This window comes from Motacilla alba, chromosome 2 (genome assembly GCF_015832195.1).
Source record: "Motacilla alba alba isolate MOTALB_02 chromosome 2, Motacilla_alba_V1.0_pri, whole genome shotgun sequence".
Taxonomy (NCBI): Eukaryota; Metazoa; Chordata; class Aves; order Passeriformes; family Motacillidae; genus Motacilla; species Motacilla alba.
In genome coordinates this window covers 52,917,709-52,938,719 of record NC_052017.1, presented here as the reverse complement: position 1 = coordinate 52,938,719, position 21,011 = coordinate 52,917,709, and the positions used below count along the sequence as shown (strand labels likewise).

Here is a 21,011-nt window from a genome sequence, read left to right as displayed (position 1 = left end):
CAGAATCTACTTTTAACCATTTTCAGAGACTGGTTTTGTGTACTGAGCCACTATGAATGTATTCATCACTGTGAATGAGCCACTATTTCTGCTTTTGTGTTATCTTTTATGGTCTCTGTGAAAGGGAGAAGGTTTGTCCACGTTGTGGACATGGTGGTTATGGCTGGCAAATGAGGCCAAAGAGTAGTGCCAAGCAGAAAAATACAGAAATGGCTTAGCTGGAAAGGCAGACCTCTCTGTTGTAACATGTGATTGGTTAGGCCACCTTAGGATAAGGGATGAGAGGAGTTAGAAGGTGCTGGAATTAGAAGCTAAGGATGGCAGTCTTTACCTTCTCCTCTAGAATCCTTAATCCTATTCTCTAGAAGAGTTGTGTTTTCCCAAACACAAATCTGCGTTTGTGATCTGAACATAAAGTATATTTCTTGCCACAACTCACTGCATACCTCATCCTACTGCATTCACCCCCTTCATCCAGCTAACTTTGCTCTTTGGTTTACTAATGCTTTCTGGCACAGGGTTTTGCTTCAGTATTACAAAATAGAGAACTCTTGATAGAGTGGTACTGCTTGTGTTGGCACTGCAGCCAACATAAAAATTAGGTTGACACCACCAGTAACTTCATCAAACAATCTAGCTTAGCTTGAAAATGTGTTTGCCTCCAGCATCTTCAGTACATTTTAACAATGTGGGAATTTTAGTATTTTGTTAGCAAGATGTCTTTTGACTGGAGAGCCTTAAGAAGATGAGATGTACACAGAATAATTTCTGAAATATTTCCTCCACATTTGTGTTTGGCAGTCTGGTATCTGCCTGCTCTACATACCCATGGGAAGAAAAGATGTTGGGGGACAGCTGTTTCTAGAAGCTTGCCAATGGGGTCTGTGTCATATCAGCAGCGTCAGTCATTCACCTTTGAGAATAGGATATAGTGTGTACATCCAACAAAATGAGAAATATTATAGGAAAATATTATAAGCAAAGATACACTTTAGATTTAAAAAGCTTCAAATCCCTGTGTCTTAGTAAAGTTTAAATGCTCCTAAGATGCTTAGCAGAAATCACAGTTAATTTTTCAGCTCTAAGTTTGTGTGCTACTTATTTGAAGGAGGTGCAGAATTCATTACATTCAGCACAATTGTCTCTGCCTTCAAAGAGTAACTAAGCCTGGCTAAGCAGTACTGGAGCCACTAAAATCTCAATAATACTTTTTGATAGCTAGTTATTATTTAATTTTAATTGCATTTTATTGCATAGACATAATTCAATAGAGTACCTAAATATCCCAGTCAAGATCAGGGCTATGATGTTCAAGAGTTTGCAGACAGAGGCCAACATGTGTTTTCTACCACGTTATGGGAAACTGTTTCCACCCAAGAGTTAGCTAAGAGTTTAATCCTGCAATTAGTATGCTCTCTGCCCAGAAACTATCACTTGCAGCACGGCAAGACAGATGTATTTTGGATTAGAAAGAAATCTTTCCCACCACAGAGTAATACACAATTTATCAGATATAACTTGGGACAGTGGTTCATACTCCTCTGAAGCATCTCTGGGAGACAGAATATCAGAAAATTGTTATTTTTATTTCATTCCAATGTGGAGCCCATTCTCTCAGTCACTGTATAAACAAATAGTAAGCACTTACTGGAGCTCCTAACATGTCATAATCTAAATAGACAAGTCTAACACAACTGTACAGGAAATACAAAGATATGGCAATGGAACATGATTTGCCTGTGATCACCGAGTTGATTGGTTAAAATCCAGTTGTTTGAATTCCCAGCTCAATTCCCAGTCTGTACTATGGTTGACCTTGTTATTAGATGATGATTAGTTTCTTCTGATGAGTTTCATATATTTCCATCATTTTCGTTTGTATTTGGTGTTGTTTCTTTATCAAAACTGCTCTACAGAGAATAAGCTCTGAGAGGAGCAGGAAGCTAGTTGCACTACTTATGTGGAGAAGAACAAAGCTATAATGTAACAGATCTATAATTAAGGTAAATTTAAATTTTTGTATCTCATAGCAAGCAGTTACTCTTACTGGAATGTAATAAATATATAGTATCTGTGTTTAAAAATGTACCATCAAGGATTACTTCAAACAAAAATAGCATCTGGCTTTGAAATTAATGAATATAATGTGTAACAGGTACATGTATAAAGCATGATGTAATTCCTGGCATTCTTCTGTTGATATAGTATCTGAAAGTTGGGAAGAAAACATTAGAATCCAAGAAAGTGACACAAATTATTTGATTTTATGATTTTTTTTCCTCTGCAAGTAGATTAACAAGTATTACAAACATGTCCTACACCTGTAAAATCTAGTTATATGGCAGGTAACTAGGGAATTACTCTGGTTTAAAATGAGATCTGCACATTGAATCAGTCTGAGAACAGCTGGCTTAGAAATCAGCCTGAGAATCAGAATAATCTGTGAGAGGTATTTGTGTTAGTATTAAACATTTTTGCATGCTCAGTGCAGAAGATAGCCTCTGAGTTTTGTGAATTAGGAAGTGGCTGGTATGGCTTTCTGAAATTGGGCTGCCTTGTTAAGAATGGAAAGCTCAGTTAAAATTTAGTTATGAGAAACCTATGGGAGCCCTTGTGATTTACTGCTAAACAATGTAAATTCATATTTTAAAAGGCAGAGTTTTCAGTCAAATTCACATCAAAATTATTATCAAATAAGGTTCTGGTCATTTCTGCAACATGTAATTTCTTTTTGGGCAATACTGATGTTTAAGTGTATCTGATAAGCAATAGAAAGGCAAATGGAAAAAATAAACTGTTCTTTAATAGTCAAATACAAATACAGGTGGAGGACTAACTCAAACATAAACTTTGGAAAGGTCTTTCTGAATACAAGGAATCAGTTCCTTATTACTGGAATTTTAATCTGATGATTAGACTGATGATTAGACTTTGTTAAATTGTACTGTGTTCAAGAGCAGTCTACCAGCACCATGGCAGAGCAGGCATTCATTTACTTCAGCATCTCTAGTTCCAGTGTTAGTAGGTAAATCCCATTTTTTTTCAACACAGCTACTTTTAATCCATGTTTTTATATATGCTATTGCAACCTGAGTATGGATGCTTTTTCCTTGAATTTTCCTTAAGACGAGGCCTGTAAAAATAATTTACATTACCTCAAAAAAAAAAAAAAAAGAAATTATAAGAGAAAATTGACTAAAGGAAAATCAACCAAAAAGCTAAAATTAAATGGAAACAACAAAACAACAAAACCTGTTAGTATGGAACAAATGTGCCCACACACAGACTTGTTCAAAATAATTGTATGAACTAAACCGAACTGTTATTTTGGTTCTGGTTGATTTTTTTTTTGTGTGTGTGTGTGTGTTTGTTTGTTTGTTTGTTTTTTGTTTCTTGGTTTGGTTTTTTTTTGGGGTTTGGGCTTCTTTTTTTTGGTTTGTGGGTCTTGTGTGTGTGCGTGCATGTGCTTGTGTGTGTGTGTGCACGTGCAGAGAAGCCATAGGACCTCTGGCAATTAAAACCTGGTAATTGTTCCTGTGGTGCAAATATTTACAACCAGTCTAAGGCCCTTTCAAATTGCCAGTGCAGTGTAAAAGAGACAGACCATTGCTGAAAATGAAGTCAGAGATAGCAAGACCAGAGGCAGCAAGGCCTTTCATATTTTATATGGATTTTTTAGGAGACAGCACTTGCCAGTCGTATGAGGTAAAATATGTGGTTGAAGGGTTTGCAGTGAAAAAGCAGATTGCTGAAAGCAGAAGAAATATATTAAATGAAAATCCACAAAAACAAATGGCAAAGGATAAAAGGTGAGGGGCTGTGTAGGAGGGAGGTGCAACTGATGATCCCAGACATTTGGGGATGGAAAAAATCCATTAAAACTAAGCACCTGCTGCTTAAGATTTGGGCTTCAAAATTACAAACCATGTCAGTAAAAGCATTTTGTTTTGCAGTTTAAAGGGCAACTAAAGGAAACAGTCAAAGTATTAAGAGAAGGAAAAAGAGAATGGGGAAATATTTTATGAAACTGATCTGTGCACATTTAAGGTAGGGTATTGGTTAGGCATGGCTGGTTTCAATTTGCTTATAATTTTTATTCCCCAGCTTTTCAGTTGTCTTCTTGAGCAAAAAGGGACTTGAGCTCAATTTAGTTTAGTAAGGAGGTAGGCAACCATTCTTTGGATGGCTTCCTAATCTTGTGCCTCATTCCTCTTCATGGGTGTGTCTGACTTAAATTTCTGGTTCTTAATCCTACTCTAGTCTTTGCGGGGGAGGAGAGATGATTTCTGACTCTTTTGCCCACTTTAGGGTAGAACACAAACCTGAAATCCTTCTGTTGGAGTAAAGGCTGGCAAATGTTAGAAACCACAAGAACTTTGATAGAGAACCAGCCTATACTTAAGCGACATTCACACGCTCGCACTGGCACACCCGCAGAACCAAAAACCATACTGAAGGCTGCTTGGTTTGACATGGTTGTTTCTCCTGCCCATACTGCTTTGATATTTGCAAGAAGATGAGCTGAATATCACATGTCAGGGATTGGCAGCAAACAGTGGAAAACAAGAAAAACTGTTCCCAGCCCTCCACGCTGAGACAGAATTGATCAAGTTGTCACTTACAAATTGCAAACCAATGGAAAAACCCAGCCTAATCTGCAGTGTGCTCTCTCTCTCTCTAACCCCATTTACAGACTGCAATTTAAGCACGCTGCTTCCCTCTGAAGAACTTAAGATTAACCTGATGACTTCTTTTAAATATGAAATTGGAAAAAATAAAAGAAATGGCTGAAAGAAGTTATATGTCTAGAATGTTACTTTCCTCTGCTCAAGGAGGCGTACTCTCTCCTCTTGTCTACTTTGAATACCAGATGTCTCTGCACAGTCAAATTGAGGCATCCTGAAAGGGAAAGGTTTTCAAACGTCCTCAGCTTTTACGGGAAAATGGGCCCCTTTAAAGATGTCTCAAGTATGACACTCAAAGAATCATCCCAGGTTTCACAGAGCTTTTCAAAACTCAGCCAGCATTTTTAGTAGCCTATGCCTCAAAGAGTCTGGGCACCTTACCCAAAAAGAGCTAAAAATGTAATTTGCAGTTCTTCAAGTAATCCAAAACAAAGTATCAAATCCCTTCCCATCTTCCTTTGCCAGGGAAAGTCCCTGTGCGCTAGAACTGGCCTCACTCTGCTACACAGGGGGACAGCAGAAGTAAATGGAGGGTGGAGTGGGAGACTTTTTGGAAGAATGATCAGGCTGTGCACAGTGCTCAGCCCTACTTAATCATAGGTGCTTTGCTTGAAAATTGATTTCCATGGTGCTCAAACATAGAGTTACCTGGCTCTGATCTGTGCTGAAGAATTTCAACCAACAGAATTTCCTTGGCTGTGCTGTAAGTGATGGCTTTTCCCATTGTTTTAATACTCACTCTGAAGATACTTATTTTGTGTGGGTCACCAACCAGGGAAGAAATTATCAACTGACTGTTGAATTTTCCAAATGTGGAGGTTTATATGCCTGTGTATTGTGGCCACAGAGGAACAATGTGAAGACACATAGAATAAAGAAGCGTAGCAATATCCATACAGCATATGACAGACACATGATTTGACATCTAACTAAATGTCTAATCTTTGCCTTTTAAAAATAATATACTCCTCCTGAGATTTAAGCTTTTGGCTAAAACAAGTGATTTTTGAGGAAAATAATCAATGTAAAAGTCTTAAAAAGTGGCTGTGATCAGTTCTGCTACAGGTGCACTGAGGAAGGCTTTAATTTCTCAGTTTCTTACTCTTGATGGGCTAAGATGGATGTTGTAAGACATTAATCATCCTATATAAAGGAATAAGTAACCTGTACTAATATCAAAACCATTTGCCATCCAGTTCACTTTGTATTCTGGCTGCCAACCATTGCTGTCAAAGGAGATGTTACAGTGGAGTCTAATACTATCAGACAGGAACTCCAGAATAGGACTGTGCAACACCTCTGGTTTTGAAAAGAGACTTAAAGAAGCATGATGGGAGCTATCAAAAATAATAATTTTAACATAAATTCCCATTACAAGGTGTACTGAAAAGAGCTGGTCTGCTTTTTAGAGGCATAAAAAAGGGACATAGAAAATTATTTATCTTCTGCAAAATAATCTGTCTTGTGTTTTGATGTCCAGGCTTACAGAAGGGTACAGGAATAACTAAAGAAATACTTAAAGGACAGGCCACAGAAAAATGTTCTCTAGGAGCTGGAGTATCAGGCTTGTGAACCTTGTCAGGGTGTTTGGGAACAAGAAATGCATTTTCAAAAGTTTCTTAGGGGAGCTTTTTGTGTACTCTTTTGAACTTGTGTTAATGGAAGGCCCAAATGTTTTTAATTTTTAGTTATTTTCACCAGTTGTTTGGAGAAAGCTTAAAGCCTCCTATCCTGAAAAAGTGCCCCTTGAGTAAGAAAGACAAATTATACCCAGACTTTGGATTAGGCTGTGCATGTTCTTCAGTGTGCATTGTCTTGCATCCCTGAATTATCAGCTTCATATATCTGGGCTTCAGCTGGTTGCCTAAAGAGTAAGGAAGAGCTCATCTGCAAGGAAGAGCTCATCTGCTCCCACTCTGATGATGCACAGCTGGCCAAGAGGATTACTTTTTGGGTCTCTGAAGAGCCAAAGAATCTAACTTATAGCTGGAGACAGGACACAGGAAAGGACAAATTGGTGCACTGAGGAGATACAGACTGGGTTGGCTGGCGTGTCTTATTCCAACATGCAGGCTCACACTAACCACAAGGCATGGGACTTGGAAATGGTTTTTACTCCGCTCAGTAGGAGAGCCTCCAGGAGCTGCTTGCCTTCCTGTTCAGCTGGGGGCATGATTCACCTTCCAGATCATGTGAGTGTGTCGCAACTAGGCAATGCTCTGTGCTTACAAGAGGCTCATTTCAGGTAGCATTTTGTTTTCTATTATTCCATGCATGTAAGCATTCTTCTCTCTAATGACTCTCCATACGTTACAGTAGCTAAGGCCTTTTGGCTTACAGTAAAGATGCAACATGAAACTATACGTGCTTGACATTCTAAGTATCACAGGAGATTCAGAGAGGCATTTTAACCTCAGCCCTGTTGCGTGGAAACAGTTTTGCTTATGAGCATTTAAGAAACTCATATGTTTTTTGCTCAGAAATAACCACTGTGATCATATTATGATCTGACCTCCTGTGTAGTACAAGTTCAGCTTCCCTCTGTAATTTCTGCATTAGGTACACAACTTGTGGTTAACCAGCATCCTGTGGTGGGATTATGTATTGCGTTTTGTATTGATTAGGTTATTACTTGAAATAAATTATGTTTTTAGCTTGGATTTTCAGTAGTTTAGGCTTGGGCCTGCAGGATTTTCCTTTTAGAGTTTTGCCGGGATTCTCCCAGCAAGTTGTCTTTGCCATGTAGTTCTTCAGCTCCTTCCTGTAAGAACAATAAAAAAAACCCTAGAACACACCTTCCACAGTACTGTAGAAAAGCTACTTAAAAGAAATTCTGGCACTAAATAGCATTTTACTTCAAACTTATATCCTTGATAAACTCCATGTTTGATCCTTATTATGACCTGAACTATCCTTTTGTCCTTTAAACCTTCTACAATACGTGCTAGATGTATCTGACAGAGCTGTGTCTGTACTTCATGGTAAACCATTTGCAGCCAAACAGCATATATAACAATTTCATTCTTTGGGTTTTTTTTCTGAGTGTCATCAGGGCAGTAGTTTGGGCATCTGTCCTTCAGCAGTTGCCATTTTCACAACACTGTTAAGAACTTATTTACCTTGGGATTTCTACACTTTTGTCAAGATTGACAGATTCAGAAGTTACTGTGTGTGGCAGGGACAAGGCAGACTAACAGATGATTAAAAAGACAGTACAGACACATAAACTTGTTTCCTTAGGAAATGGAGCTGCAGATTATTGCCTAGGGAATTTATGGTTCTTTAAAATTGCTACCTCTGTGTATTCTTAGTGGTCATCTTCCTTCCTGTCGTTCTTTAAATCCCCTCTTGAGGTCTTTGGGGGTTTCAGGAAGGAGTGGGATCACGAGTATACAAAAAGTTGGGACAAATTTTCAGCATCGCGAGATCATACACGTGGGAAGAAGTAGATACCACCATACTGCAACTTTTTCTAAAGTTTTTGGGTGCCAAGAGTCTTATCACAAAATTCTGTTACTCGGATAGCACAATTAATGTGGGATTACTCTCAAATATGCAGCGAGAGTGACTGATAAATGATTTCCTTTACTCCAGCAGTCATGCAATATTAATTAGGTACAGTTAGTATTATGTCTCTTGGAAAATGTAAAGAGTTATATAAATGTTGAGTGGGATTTACACTGATAATATCCAAGATGTTGGTTGATACAAAATACATAAAATATTTTTTAATGCATTTCTTTACATGCAGCTTCAGGTGAAAAAGTATTTTTATAAATGTACTTGGCAAAGGATTTTCAGAATTGTATAGGGGATGTTTTGAATGCCTAAGTGTTGGATTAAAAGTGATCTCATTTTTAAACACCCATCATGGCTATCATAGATAATATGTGTTTACCCTCTGCCTGTCAAGTCATTCTTCTCACAATGCTTCGGTTTTAAAATTCTTGACTTGTGTGCAGTTGGACTCTCCTCATACCTCTTCCATAGAAGTCAGAATTGTCCAAATGAGAAAATGTGGCTTGTAGATGTTTCTAGTATTGACGCTATTTACTGCCCTACCAATTTTACTGTTTAGTATTACTGATGATTTATATATGTGTTTCTATGGCACCTAGAGCAAGGTTTACTTTTTTTTTCACCATTTGCAAGTTTGTCCATCCTCTCCAGTCTCAGCTACTGATTCCTACTAATCCTGCCAAAGTTTTCCCCCCTCTCAGCTGTGCTGGATGCCAAGTGTGTGACTGTGCTCCAAGTGGGGGAGGAAGTGGAAGCAGCAGTAAGGAAGGAGGAGCATGACTTTGAATATTATTTCCTTAATTACTTTTTTCCACTCTGAGTTGTTCTTAAAAGGTAGATCACCTGCTCTAATGTAATGCAAAAAGAAATATTTTTCCCAGCAATTAAATAGATTCCCAGAAAGTCTCCCAAGCTCCTAAACTTTCAGATCTATGGTAAGAAAAAGAAAAATATGAGAATTTTCCAGTCGAGATGGAGCAGGTCGTTAATTACTTTGAAGCCTGTGAGCACTACTCATACTGGCAAGTACTGTATAATGAGCTTTTTGGTCTTGTATACTTTTCTGCTTTGATTTTCATCAAGGGGAAGAAACCTGGTGCAAAGTGGTGTAGGCAAGCTGTGCAGTGCTGTGTGCTTGGGCACACCATCTTCTCAGCTGGGAATAATAGATGGAGAGAAGTCATGGCTGGGACCAATGGGAAGAAACCATAACACTCAAAATGCAGTTTTCCTGGTCTAGTCCTCATATCATATCCCGGCACACATCATTTTCTGCACCCATATATTCTTCATAGTAGCCATGAAGCCCCTCTCATGGACTTATTTTGCATCACTTTCCTTTACATTTCCTTAAAAATCACTGCTTCTTTCCTGCTGGTCTCCTTAAGGCCAGTTTCATAACCAGTTGATTGCATGCTCCAAACACTTGACCTGTAGCATATAAAGGATCTGCGTGCAAATGTGTTGGTTCTGGGCCATCATTCTTAACTGTTGATGATATTTCATTGGAATTGCAAAACTGCTGTGTAGCAACACCATGTTATTGAAAGAGGCATACATGTTTGTTTTGTGTGGTGGATTGGCTCTGGCTGCACACCAGCTGCCCATCAAAGCTGCTCTAGCACTCACCTACTCTGCGGGTCAGGGAAAGGGGTTGAGACAAGGACAAAAATCAGTGTCAAGAGCAAAACAAACTCAACTTGGGGAATAATTAATCTATTTCGCATCAAGTCACAGTAGAATAATGAGAAATAAAACTATATCCTAAGAATGCCTTCTCCCTAATCTTCCCTTCTTCTTGGCCTTAACTCTTGGTTCTCTACCTTCTCTCCCACAGTGGTATGGGAGGTGGGGAATGGGGGCTTGTGAACAGTTCATCACAGATTTCTGCTGCTCCTTTCTCCTTAGTGGGAGGACTCACACTCTTCCCTGCTCCAGTGTGGGGTTCTTCTCATGGGTTATAGTCCTCTACTAACTTCTCCAATGTGTGTCCTCCTCAGAGGCTGTAGTTCTTCATTAACTGCTCCAAGCTGGGACCCTCCATGGTTTGAAGCCCTTCAAATGGTCTGCTACAGTGTGGAAATCCAGAGGGTCACAGGTCCTGCTAGCAAACCTGCTCCAGCCATGGTCTCCTCTCTCCACCAGTCCACACTAGGAGCCTGCTCCAGTGTGGGTTTCCAATAGGGTCACAGCCTCCTTCAGGCTGCTTTGGCATGGGGTCCTCCAGAGGCTGCAGATTGGTCCCAGCTGCACCGTGGATCCCCATGGGCTGCAGGGGTACAGTTGCCTCACCATGGTCTTCACTACAGGCTGCAAGGGAATCTCTGCTCTGATACCTGGAGCAGCTCCTTCCCCTCCTTCCTCTATGACCTTGGCATCTACAGAGCCATTTCTGTCACACATCATTACTTCTATCTTTTGCTTACTGTTCTGCAGGTTTTTTCCTATTCTTAAATGTGAAGCCCCAGAGCTGCTGTCACCACTGCCCCTGACTGACTTGGCCTTGTTCATCAGTGAGTCTGTCTTAGAGCTGGCATTTGCCTTATCGGATGTAGGGAAAATTTCTGGCAGCTTCCAGAAGCTTCCCCTGTAGCCAAAACCTCGCAATGCAAACCAAATACTGTTTGCTTTCATATGATTCCTACATCTGCATAAATTACACTGTATGCTTGGGTAGAACTAACTAACAAGTGATGCTGTGTTTCTCATTGCTCTTGTTTTTGCAAAGGTAGATGATATGTTTCAAGCAGAATGTATACACATCCATTAGCTCAAATTTTCCATTTTTTTTCCTTGTCCCACTTGAATAATAACAAATAATCAGGACTTTTCTCCTGAGCTTGGCTGTCCCCAGGCCTGATTTTGTCCACATAGTTTGAGAGTTAGATTGCTTCAATATGCTCTAACCTGTGCTGTAGAAAATGTGTTTTCCGGTGGCTGCTGTACAATGCTGGAAGAATGCTATTTGTCAGGACAAAGCAAAGATTATTACCTTTATCCATTTTTATATACTATGCTTTGCACATGTAATAGAATTGAAATTTCTGCTGCATGTATAGTGAAAATTACTTTGCTTCTGCTGTCCCAAACTCAGTAATGCCCAGAGACATGTTTGAAAGACTGCTGTGTATTTCACCTGTTTACGGTGAGTGTTCAAAGGCATCTCACTCTCGCAGGATCCTTCTGGACCTGTTTCAGTGGTTTTATCTCATTTTTTCACTTTTGCTTTAATGTGCTTGGTATGTCTTTAACTAATAGCTCAGTGTGATGCTTAGCCATAGTAGATAGGCACCAAAGAAAAAGAATTTTTTATAATGAAGCTCAGTTCAAGTATTCAAGATGTGTTGGTACAATTGTCATTGTGGTTGCAATTTATAAAAATTTTGATTTATTGTCACACTATTAGTTCTTGTAGGTTATGTGGTGTGCACAGCATGTATTTTAGCAACGTGTCAAAATCAAAATGTTGATAATAATAACAAAATATTAGCTTAGAATTTAAATGTAGTGAAAGAGTTCTGCTTTACTGTCAATGATAATCACAGCAAAAAGAGAAACAGACTCAATTTAACAGGACAAAGGTAAATTACAGCTACCACTCATTCTTTCATTGCTTTTTACAGGTGACAATAAATGCCCCCTTAAGTTCATGCCTGAATGTCCTGCTGACAGCAAGGATGCACAGATGACCACCACCTTACTCCCCCTCACCAGTCACCCTGCTTCTACTCCAGCAAAGGCCTGTTTTCATCTGCAAGGCTCCTGTAACTCACCCACATGCAAATGCTTTTGACCTTAATTAAAGCAGTTCACCTCTCTCTGCCTCTAGGGATGGTTTCCTCATAAGGCAGTTGTGTTTAATTAGCATTTGCATAGCATTCTGCTGGTTGCTTTCCTGGAGCGTTGTTCAGTAGGAGCGTGGGATTGCTGAAGCCTGACTGGCAAGCTTTGCACCCTCCTAATTGACACAGAAGCCAAGTAGAAGTTACACAAGGAAAGAACAGAGAATCGTTAATGATGGATCATTAGCAAGTAGCTCCTTTGAATGAATGTAGATAACTTTATAACTCTATCAAAGTGAAAAGTAGCGTGATGAATTATGCATCAAACAATAAAAGCTCAAGGAAGACACTGGTTTTATAATTGCTGTGCAATTTTCCAGCATGCTCTAGTTTGTAAGATTAATTTTCTTTGGGAAGCATGAAGCATTCTGTCTGTTGCACACAATGTCAATTTTGGTTTTCTCTCTTTAGAGATTTTATTCTGTGTCTTTCAATATCCCAGGGTTTGAGATCTATAATTTTTTATGTTAGAAAAAATTTGCACAAGCGAATGAAAAGTCTATAGTTACTAAACCATTAAGGGTTTGCTGATTTCTCGGTGTAAAGAGCTCCCAGATACACACAGCTGAAATAAGATTGCTTTGTATCTTTTCTTTTAAGTAGAAATTGCATAATAGTTCTGTGGCTATGTTGAATTTCTAGACTAATAAATCCCTAAAGGGCATTTTTACTTTGAAATTATCATCACAAGTATTTCAGCTGGCACAGAGATCATTCCTGTGGCTTGCACTACTGCCAGTTCTGCCCTCCTAGGGCTCCTACTCGCTCCTAAGAAGAGGAATTAATACAAATATTGCCCAGTGATGTCACCTTTCCCTTTAAAATGTACTGATCTCTCACTGAAGTTTTCCTCTGAAAATTGAACTCAGTGTGTTTGAAGTGAGTGGAATCAGAGAAACAAGTTAATAGAAAACTTATCCCTGATGAGAGCTGTTTCTTAGCACTCATTATAGTGGGTGAAAGGGTCTGTGAGAGATCTAAACCATCAGCAAGCCCCAGAGATCAGCTGTGGGATCAACTATTCTAGAATAAATCTCCTTTCTGAAGATTGGATTGATACAAACTCCACAGCCTCCTCCCATGGCTTGTTTCAGCATTTTGCTACCCCTACCATTATAAAAGTTTATTTTTTTGTTTCCTACTGTTTCCTTTGTGGAAATTTAAGTCAAGTATATCTCATCATGGACATGAAAAAGGATTTCTTTCCCCCTTCCAGGAAGTTTGTGTGGATTTTGGGGGGTGTGGTTAGGTTTTATTTTAGTGGTAGTGGTGGGGTTTTTATACATTTTTGGAAACAGTTTTGAAGTTGTTTTTCTCTAGCCTTTCTCTTTAGGTCCATGATCCCACTTGGTTCAATCTGTTGTGTTTCCTGTGAAAATTTCAGTTGCTGTCTTGTGGAAGCTCTCAGGTGCTCCAGATGGCTGTGCAGTGGGGGCCCCACACCAGACACTGCTCCAGCTGTGACTTGCCAGCCCTAACTAGAGAAAAATGTGTCCTGCAGGCATCTCTCTTGTTTGTACACCCCTGTATGATGCTTGCCTTTTTCGCAATGTTGTTGACTCATCCTTACTTTGTGATCTAGAATAACCCCTAACTATTCCTACTTTCCTGTTTGTCCCCTGCCCTGTATTTATGTAATGAAACATAATTCCTTCCCCTTGACATTATTGAATTTCACCGTCTTTTACCAGGCTATTCCTCCAATGTAATCAGGTCATTGTAAAATGTGCTTCACAGGAAGTTTTAGCTTTTGAAGTCCTCAGAAAGCTGAGCAGGTTAGATCTGAGTTCCATCAGCCATCCAGGTAAAAATAAACTGATAAGTGCTTCATACTGAAGAGATTCCTCTGGAGCTCACTTAAAATGTTCTGTTTTAGAAGATCCCAAGAAGCAATTATCTGAATATGATTTCCATCTCAGTATTGCACTGGCTTTGGATTTATCTAGACCTTGTTTCTTTAGTCAGTTTATGGAAAATAGCAGAGAATTTTCTTTCTGAAAATCAAATCTTGATTTGGCATCCTACAGGTTGAAGAGTGTGCTGGTCTTTTCTAGGGTAGGGGCAATTTTCTTTATTTATAGTGGCTGGTATGGGACTGTGTTTCAGATCTGTGCTTAATACAGGGTTGATAATATAGAGATTTTTAAAAATTGTTGAGCAGGGCTTTCACAAAACCTTTCCAGCTTCTCATATTGCCACACTGGCAAGACTGGGGGTACATGGGAGAGGAGACATGACCAGGACAGGTGACCCCAGCTGACCAGAGGAACATTCCAGACTGTATGACATCAAGCTCCATATATAAAGTGGGGTAAAGAAGGATGAAGGGGGGAACTTTTGGAGTTTTGTCATTTGTCTTCCCAAGTCACTGTCACATGGCCCTGCTCCCCTGGAGGTGGCTGAACACCTGCCTGACTATGGGAAGTAGAGAATTCTTGTTGTTTGTGTGCAAGGCTTTTTCTTTCCCTATTAAACTCTCTTTATGTCAACCTGTGAGTTTTCTACCTTTACCTGTTCTGATTGACCCCTTGATCCCACTGGTGGGGGACTGAGCAAATGGCTGTGTGGGGCTTGTCTGCTGACTGGAGTTGAACCATGATAGAGGGTCATGTCACCTGGCTTGATGTCTGGGTGGTAAAGCTACCCATCTAGGGCACTTGTCTACCCTTTCCTCTATGAAGGTGATCGCAATTCATCTGGCCAGATGTACTCATTTACCAGTGTCTTAGAAGACACTGTAAGTGCGTACTTTCATCTTCAGGATCTCCAAAGAGTGTCTAAGGCACTAAACTTCTCTATCTAGATTATTGATATCTAAATTTAGGTGGGATGTATCTCATCTCCAGCCCTTTTCCTGGTAGAAAGACAAGAGATTACACATACTATTTGTTCTTAAGAGGTACTTGCTGGCTGTTACTTCTCTGCTGAGTATTTTCATTGTGATTATTTTATCCAGTATTGAATGGAACTTGAAGTTAAATTATTTGGTCTGCAAGTCCCCAGTTGTAACCCCTTTCCTTTTTAAACTCAGAAACTATATATAGAATCCCAGAATCATCTGGGTTGGCAAAGACCTGTAAGATCATCAAGTCCAACCATTAGTCCTTCCAGAAGAATACTTGTCAGAAATGTACCAAATCAGCTTAAAAATACTGTTTTTCTAGGCACCTTTTGTCTTATTTTGTCTTTCCTGGAGGTGGATACTTTACTGTATTAAACATTTGATTCATGAAGACTGGCAAAAAAATAATAAAATGGCAAGTTTTGGCATCCTGACAGACCTTTGCCAACATCTCTGCTCAAATAAGTAGTAGCTTCATGTATTAAATTTACCGATTCATGCTGTGGTTAATTTCTCTTGCTGGTCAATATTCTATTTCTTCAGATATAAAATAAATATGGTTTTTGAAATGTTCTTTGTATTTCTTTGCATTTCAAAGCAAAGCTGTAGTTTCGTAGACAAAGATACAATGAAATATAACCTTTTCTGTAAATTCTTTTAATGATGTAATAAAAGCCAGTACTATTAATAGAGTAATCCTTTTGCCAATAGCATCAAAGATTTTTCAGTTTTGTATTAAAAAAGAGTTTTCAATTAGCAGTTAAGGAAACTATTGTCGTCTCTTTCTCCATGAGATAGGTAATCTTTCATTGTGTGTCTGCATACCTCACTTCTGATCCCAGAATAAATTTGTGGCTCATTCTCCTTTCTGAGTCTGGTAGTAAGGATATAGCTACTTATGTGCAGGGACCTACACTGAAATCAGTTTACCACAGAGCACCACTAAAACATGAGATCTGACAACCTGCAATAGAAGAAGACTTCTTATCATTGCCAGCTTCCAGATTTTCACTTTTGAAATTATTCCTGCCAGAGCAAATAAATCATTGTTGATTTTCTTATGGTTACTGCTACTTGCATTTTTGATAAAACATGTAAACCAAACTGGGGAATACCATGTCTCTGCATGCTGGCAGTTCTGTCACTGCAGGAGAATGGAGCACACTGCAGAGGTACTTGAGCTGCTGCCAGCTGGAGATGGTGCTGCCCATTGTCTGTGCACCACTCTGACAACAGTAAAAGTGTGTTAACATGACACTGAATTGTGTCCTTATGCTTGTGCTGCCTCATGTTGTAGAAATGTGGGGATTTCTGCATCTCATCGCATCCTGAGTGGGCTGGGCATTGCTATTCCGGTAGCAGAGAGTGGAAGACTGGCAACATAATATGGCTCAAAGCACCCTGATATACATATACATATACATATACATATACATATACATATACATATACATATACATATACATATACATATACATATCACTGGAAAAAATGGGAAGATTTTCATAACATTTCATGACTATCCAGCAATTCTGCATTTGAGTGAACAGTTTAAAATTGGCTTATTGGAATATTGTTGCAAACTGGAATCTTTTTAGTCTGTAATTTCAGAATATAACATTTCTGTGGTAAGGACTGTGATTAGAACTGGTGTGAAAATGAGGTACTTTCCTTTAAACTAACAATTCAATATAAATATGGGTAGTAACTCTGGAAAATAATTCTCCTGTTTGTTTTTTTTTTTTTTTCAGGACCAGGTGTCAGATACAGTGAATTTGCTGTGTCACATCCAAAACCACCTCCACTTGTTGGACAACACACAGTGGAGATACTGAAGAGTGTGCTGGGGTATGAGGATGACGCTATAGAAGAACTGCTTTGCACTGGTGCTGTGGCTCAGCATGAGGTCAGATAAGGAACATTAGCTACATTCCTTCACACTGAGTTCACATTACTTTGTCCTCTCTTTGCTCCCTTCAGTTTCCCTAATGGGACTCAAAGAGAAGACATAATTTAATTCCTAATTTTCTTCCATGTGTGTTTGTATGATTTTAACACTGATGTATCAAATAAACAATCTCATGATGTCTGAGTGAAAGATTTTCTTGGGGGGGTTGGGAATAAATGTAATGATACAGTCCTGTGTGACTACTTATTCTCTCTACTTCACAGGGAAAATGGAGTCCTTATCATAATTACAGTAATTGCCTAAACATTTGTCCCCAGAAAGACATGATGTTAGTGAAAAGAAGCAGAAACTTTAAGACTCCCCACTCACAGAAAGCTGCTTTATGTCATAATAGAAAGCAATTTATTTACAAATTCATAGTTGATCTGATTGATTTTGAACAGAATTATCCATCCTGAAAACTTTGTTCATTTCTATTTTAGATCGAGAGTAGAGTAACCATTGCAAATTTTACCTTTATTCCATGGAATTCCAAGTTACTAATGTGTCATTATATTACATTGCATAGTCATGACAATCTCAACATGTTAGCAGAAAGAAGCTGAAGTTGGCACAGTTCTTCAGTTATCAAAATTACCTGTTCCAAGACCAGTTGAGAGACAAGCTGTGGCTGAGTAGTCTTCTGTAATTTTATTCAGAAAGGTTCAGGATACTCTTCATTAAACACTGGTTCACAGAAAACCACATGCTGAATGCTGGATACCAAAACTTGCCTGATGGTTCTGTGGGTAGGTAGTGATCCCTATCTCTGACTCTAGTTCCCATCCAAACCACCTTCATTATGGAGAAAGCACAGGTTGAAATCTGTACCAAATTTTTGACTCAGTCCAACTCCATGATTAAAACCTGGTGAGAGTTGACATCTTCCTCAAATTTAATAACACCATATCCTTCAGTAGGGTCACTCTTGAGAGTAAGGCACCATGCAGTGGAAGAAGCTGGAAGAATTTGATCCATGAGAAATAGTAGAGAAAAGATTAGAGGAGAGCCCTTTCTTCTGTATAAACCAATTTGGCAGTTCACTTACAGAAGACATCCCAGGCTCCTCTGTAACAGTATATAATTTACAGCTAAAGTAAACTCAGTGTATGGGAAGAGTTTAACCTTTGTTGTGTGCACACTGGGAGCAAGGCAAAGCCTTTCTATTCCTAGAACTGAATAAAACTAAAATCGGCACTCAACACACAATATCCATGTTTCTCGCAAAGTATCAGGAACAAGCCTGGCAATATAACTAGCTTGTGACTTTGGTTCCCCTCTAACAAACAAGATCCTCTGTACTACATTTGAACTTCACAACTCTGCATTACCTTCTGGAGGAAGAAAAGAGGTTATTACATAATCAAATTGCAGTGGAACCCCACTGTGGTTGCTTATTTTTGAAGCCCAGTGTTGTGGTTCATTTGTTTGCTTGTTTTCTCTGGTTTTTGTGTTCTTCTAATTTTTTTTTCTGCACTGCATTCCTGGCACCAAACACCATACTCTATCCATGTGCTAAAGACATCATGAGATCCTGGAAGAGTGACTTCTAAAATAAATATAGAATTAAGTCTGAACTGAGAATTGGGACACCGTAGGGGAAGAACTGAAACTGAATTGGAAGAGATTTTGATATAGTCCACCTTCCTTTTAATCTAAGGGGAACATCCCTTTTTAATGAGAAAAGCAGAAATTTGAATTCTGCTTCATATAAAATGGATAATCTGATATTGAACTAAACTTTGTTTACTAATGAAAAACACCATCAGATAACATTCAGAAAAAAATTCCTGGGTTTAATTTCCAAAGGGTTCTTTTCTTTACATTTCTAATAATCACATACACAAGGTATAGTAAAAATATTGCTTAGTTTTGTTAAAGAATTCTAAAAAAAAAATCAAATTTTTTTTCTGTGCTTTTCCAAGCAATGGAAATAGCTAATCACCATATCCTTAGCTAATTGGCAAAGCTGCTTTGACTTTAACATGGTAATGCTGGTTTAGATGAGCTGAATATTGGGCTTTAAACTCCATAAAGTATTTTGTGCAGAGTTCACATGCAAACAGCATTTCCCTTTCTTTTTCTGTTTTTTCATTAGTGTTTTTCCTTTCCAGTTTGCTGTGCTGACAGGCAAATGCCTAAAGGGACAATTGGAGACATTATTTTGTCTCACCTCCAGTAGTTACTGCAACAGGAGAAATCCAGATACCATTTCTCAGCTTTTAAGTCAAACACTCACACACAGACTGGTACTTACTTTAAATAGGAAGCTAGGAAGCCTTTAAATAGGAGTATCTGGAAGCTAAAAATTCCTTTTGCTTCCAACATCTGATCATGAAGTTTTACCCTTTCATAAGTTTTAGTTTTTTGGTTTTGGATGATTTGGAAGACATTTAAATAATTACCATATTACTAATTTAAATAATTACTAATATTTAAGCTGTTATAATACCATTTTCCCTTAAAAATGAACAAATAAATGCAGAAAAAGATATTCAACCAAAATTTACTGCACTCTTTCCAAGAATCCTCATGAATAGGTGTCTCTAGAGGTCAGTTGCATTTTGACAATATTGTAATTTCAAAATAGTTTTCTCTTGTACCTCAAAACTTGGAACCAGCCATCACATGGGATTCTGTAACTCATAAACTGGGATCCCTCCACTTTCGAGGAAGAAATATAGTTTGTGATGACTTTACACAGCTGCCTCTGGCAATGAATATTTGTTTTTATCTGCTTAAATTGGAAAAGAATCTTCTGGTGCTTCCATGATGTGAGAGTGTGTGTGGTACTTGCTTTAATTTGACTTGATTTATACATGGCTGTGTTAAAAAAAAAAGAAAAAAAAAAAAAGAAAAAAAAAGAAGAAAAAGTCCCTAAAAGCGAAAGAGTGATACAGAACACACCTGTTGTCTAGTTCCAAACTGAACCCACTCATAGGTGTTTGCCAAGAAGCTTTAGCTACCATTGGAAAAGGAGCTTTCCATTTTGACATGTGTTCTTGATGTCATGGTCCAGGGCCACTTTGGCTCCATTCTCTGCATTTGGGGGTCCCATTTTTCTTGTATTATCTTCACTATTAAAAATGTTTCCTCAGCCCTCCTCATATAACTGTCTTCCTTTCTTTTCCATGCAAGATAGTAAAGCTCTATCTACACCAAGTATAAATCACCCAGAAAACTGCAGAACTGGTCAGGCAGAGTCAGGAAGATTTTGCATAGCCCATGGATCTCACTGAGGGATACTTTAATGCATCAAAAGAAAATTCCAATCAAATAATGGTCAAATGGACAGTAATGGATTTTTCTTGCTCCTGCATGGATCTTGTTCCTGGTAACTCTTCCCTAGAACCTTCCCATGCACTTGGGAAGTCCTCACATGCTTGTCTGCAATGGGTGCCCTGGAACTGACATACAAAAGAAGGTCTTTTTTGCTTAGTGACCAGGAGGAACAATCTGCTAACTGTCAGAAGCTCACCAGCCTCAGCAGTGATCCAGCTGATGTGCAAAGGCCAGTGAAGCCATATTGGTATGAAGAACAGTCTGTAAAAGAGTATCTATTAATTGTGATGAAGGGAAATGCTCTTTTTCTTCTCAGGTCTATAAACTCAAAATAAAAATATTATTTTGTCATTTTTATATCTTTTAATATTAAAAAAAAATCCAAAACAGAGAAGAGGAAAATATCCCTATCCTTGACTTGCATACAAACTATGAAAATCATTTTTTTAAGTTCATTGTAATAGACTGATGCCTGATGATATTAATCAGTTTTGATCTTGCTTCTTCAGAAATTAAAGCTTGTCCCAAACATGTCTAGTGACTATATGTTGAGGCTAAAATAGCAGTCAGAAATAGTTCTTCCAGGAAGTGTGCATGTGCACTCAAAAACTGGGGAGAACATTTTGGTTAAACTGCCATATAGCTCTGCCACTCACAGAGCACTGTAAATCCTCAGCCCTGGTGAATCTGGAGATAAAAGGCAGCTGGACATCTCTGTAATTGAAATGGTCTTGATTTCTTTTACTGTCTAGATGACAAGACACAGTTAATCTTTTGACCTTCCTAACATTATAGCACTGTTCTAAAACGTATTTATTTCCCCAAAACATATTAAAATGTATTTATTTTCCAAAAGACAGAGGAAAGGTAAAGTACTTTCAGAGCTCAGGAAT

General features: G+C 38.6%; 1 protein-coding gene across 12 annotated transcripts in view; it reads left to right on the top strand.

Moving 5' to 3' along the window:
* The window catches only part of SUGCT (succinyl-CoA:glutarate-CoA transferase), a 319,512-nt gene extending 302,539 nt beyond the window's left edge, over positions 1 to 16,973 (top strand). For 10 of the 12 annotated variants that reach the window (XM_038127213.1, XM_038127210.1, XM_038127201.1 and 7 more), the window contains one exon: positions 16,640 to 16,973. In XM_038127213.1, coding sequence (XP_037983141.1) covers positions 16,640 to 16,803 — 164 coding nt within the window. In that variant the 3' untranslated portion in view covers positions 16,804 to 16,973. The remainder of the gene's footprint in view (positions 1 to 16,639) is intronic. The other 2 variants (XR_005255720.1, XM_038127205.1) reach the window with 2 other exon arrangements.
* Positions 16,974 to 21,011: the final 4,038 nt, after the last annotated feature.